The sequence below is a fragment of the Rhagoletis pomonella genome, unplaced genomic scaffold (genome assembly GCF_013731165.1).
Source record: "Rhagoletis pomonella isolate Grant_MI unplaced genomic scaffold, Rhpom_1.0 Rhpom_scaffold_00170, whole genome shotgun sequence".
Lineage (NCBI taxonomy): Eukaryota > Metazoa > Arthropoda > Insecta > Diptera > Tephritidae > Rhagoletis > Rhagoletis pomonella.
In genome coordinates, this window is record NW_023458724.1 from 137,700 (window position 1) to 140,220 (window position 2,521).

Consider the following 2,521-nt stretch of genomic DNA (forward strand, 5'->3'; position numbering starts at 1 on the left):
CACCTTATCAATTTATTTCAGCCTATCTCTTCTTACTGCGGCAAATACGTTGCGCTCTATCGCAGCATGGTCCTGTAGGCGGCATCTGTTTTCTCTGCAGCTTCGCGGCACTGATCTGCTTCGTAGGAGATGTAAAAACAAGGATAACGAACTAAAATCTTTTGCTTATGCAGTGAACACCTTATTTACCGGACTACTCTATATATGTCTTTATTTATGTGTATCGTAATCAAGTAACATTTATAAATTGCGTTAAGAAATATAGATTTTCATATCTTGATTTTAATTAGATGCATTATATTTTCAGGAATAATTGCTAGGCAGTATCTGATTCTCATTTTGAAGTAATTGGAGCTACAATGAACAGCGATAATATGCAGCAATGGTGGCAAAACACATTTCGTCATCACCATCTACAATATGCCTTCAATCCTCAAAACTTACACGCTCTGCAGTTACCTCAACACAGCGAAAAAATGGATGCAGCGAGGTTAAATCTATTGCCACAGATCGGTAACAACGATTTTGACGATTTTAATAATAATACTTGGAAAAGTAACTCATATGATATAAACTGCAAAGAAGCAAATTCTATATCCTCGCTAACTTTGCTTATAATGATCATATCGTTTGGACTGGTAATATTCGGCGGCGTCCTGGGCAATGCGACGCTATTGTTAACGCTCTGTTCTGCCTCGAAAGTGCGCATGCGAAATCCCTTGTTGCTAGCCGTTTGCCTTGCTGACTTATTGGTAACTGCTATTTCAGCTCCAGTGACGTTTTTAAATGTAGCTTTAAATTATAAGAGTAACTCCTTACCGTTGACAATATGCAAAATCATTCATTATGTGCAGGTAAGAAGAAAAACTATTTTCATATAGTGCAAATATTAATTTTAAGTATTAACAAACTGGCCGTTCGATTTTGCAGGTTATGCCGGTAGCCGCTAGTACCATTTCATTTTTCATGCTTTCTTTGGATCGCTATGCTACTGTGAGACACCCATCTTTAGCACAACTACGCAAGCGTCGCTTTTTGCATGTATCAGTAGCCCTTTTGTCGTGGATAGCTTCAGCTGCTCTCAGTACACCTTTCCTTTTCACCTATAAAATAATGGCTAGAAGTGCAACCAACTTGAATGATAAAAGTATAAAATATCCGATCTCGTCCGAAGTTTTGGCTGGTGCTAGCGAAAACGTTAATATGGGACAATATTTTCATATTGGCACTATTTCACCAAACGTTAGAATCAATTGTATATACGATGCTGGCGCCAGCACTGTTTTAATTTCTTTCATTATTTTCCATACCTTCGCCGTTTTTATTATACCTGCATTGGGTGTGTTGGTAAATCACTATGGCGTACGCCAGAAATTGTGTGCACTCTCTCTAACAGCACGCGCAGCTCATGGTGAATTGCCACTTCCTATGCCTATACTCCGCCGACAAACTCATATGCTCATTGTAACTGGAATTGCGAATGCTCAGCAAGCAGCCACCGACGATAACCCCAATGGACCTGAAATACAATTACAAAATCTGAATCCCAGATCTGATGTTGAGCGTGGTCTAAACTACATGAACTCCACAAACCCTATCTCGCCCAGGTATGTTTTAAATATACAGTGCAAAAGTTTCTGACTCTATGCCATTGCTTGTAAAATTGCTACGCAACGGAAGTTAAACTATTTTTTGGTATTATATTGCGCTGTTTTTTCCTGAAATTTGTTTGTGCTCATTTCTAGAAATTGGCAATTTTATGTAAAAAATACTAGTTTCTGATGTTGAAACTTATCTGGGACTTAACTGTCATTATTGATGTTAACTCTAACTTTGAAAATTAATAGTAAATTCTACCAACAAGCTATTTATAAGGTTAGCATTAACAGGCGGCCGCTGTGGTGCAGTGGTTAGCAGTGCGCGCTACCAATCTGCAGATCCTGGGTTCAAGTCAAAGTTTTTTCTTAACGGCGGTCACCCCTCGGCAGGAAATGGCAAACCTCCGAGTGTATTTCTGCCATGAAAAACAGCTTCTCATAAAAATACAATACAATGTGTGATAACCACGGTTGCCAACCGTACCGTTTTCAGCGGGACTGTCCTGGATTTAAAAGCTATATCCCGGTCCCGGTACAACACATACCGGGACGCGGAATGTCCCGGTTTTAGGCAAGAAAAACATTTAGATATCTCGTTGTAACAAATTCGTAATATTTGTATATTTTACAAATTCTATTTACTAATCGACAGTATACGCCGTATTTTGTTTGCTACTGCTACAGTCCTGCAGACTGTTTGCTAACAATTTGTGGCAACGCCGTTCAATTAGCTGATAATCGTAAAAAGTTTATTGTTTTCAATATCTTTATTGAGCTTTGTACCACGATTGTTTATTAGGAAAAATTGAAGAGATCACCACATCTCCTCATCAGACTTCTTTTTTCTAGACTTCAGCAGGGATCGAACCTGCGTAGTCGATGTTCAAAGTCAGAAGCGTTAACCACTGAGCTATGTACATCCC

At 39.0% G+C, this 2,521-nt stretch overlaps 2 protein-coding genes across 2 annotated transcripts in view; one reads left to right on the forward strand and one right to left on the reverse strand.

Moving 5' to 3' along the window:
* Nucleotides 1-310: 310 nt before the first annotated feature.
* On the forward strand, nt 311-1,914 carry LOC118750207 (C-X-C chemokine receptor type 4). The gene is made up of 3 exons (XM_036484933.1): nt 311-854; nt 931-1,607; nt 1,848-1,914. The coding sequence occupies exons 1-3, from the start codon at nt 360-362 to the stop codon at nt 1,912-1,914; spliced, it is 1,239 nt and encodes a 412-aa protein (XP_036340826.1). The 5' UTR covers nt 311-359.
* Nucleotides 1,915-2,239: 325 nt separating this feature from the next.
* LOC118750208 overlaps nt 2,240-2,521 on the reverse strand; it is a 5,347-nt gene continuing 5,065 nt past the window's right edge. The window contains exon 3 of the mRNA XM_036484934.1: nt 2,240-2,329. Within this exon, the coding sequence (XP_036340827.1) occupies nt 2,240-2,329 (90 nt within the window). The remainder of the gene's footprint in view (nt 2,330-2,521) is intronic.

What these genes read in the sequence shown, in the direction of transcription:
- LOC118750207 (XM_036484933.1), top strand. Translation starts at nt 360, where the DNA reads ATGAACAGCGATAATATGCAGCAATGGTGGCAAAACACATTTCGTCAT. An exon ending in AAATCATTCATTATGTGCAG is followed by an intron (nt 855 to 930) that starts GTAAGAAGAAAA and finishes TCGATTTTGCAG; the next exon opens with GTTATGCCGGTAGCCGCTAG. An exon ending in ACAAACCCTATCTCGCCCAG is followed by an intron (nt 1,608 to 1,847) that starts GTATGTTTTAAA and finishes GAAAATTAATAG; the next exon opens with TAAATTCTACCAACAAGCTA.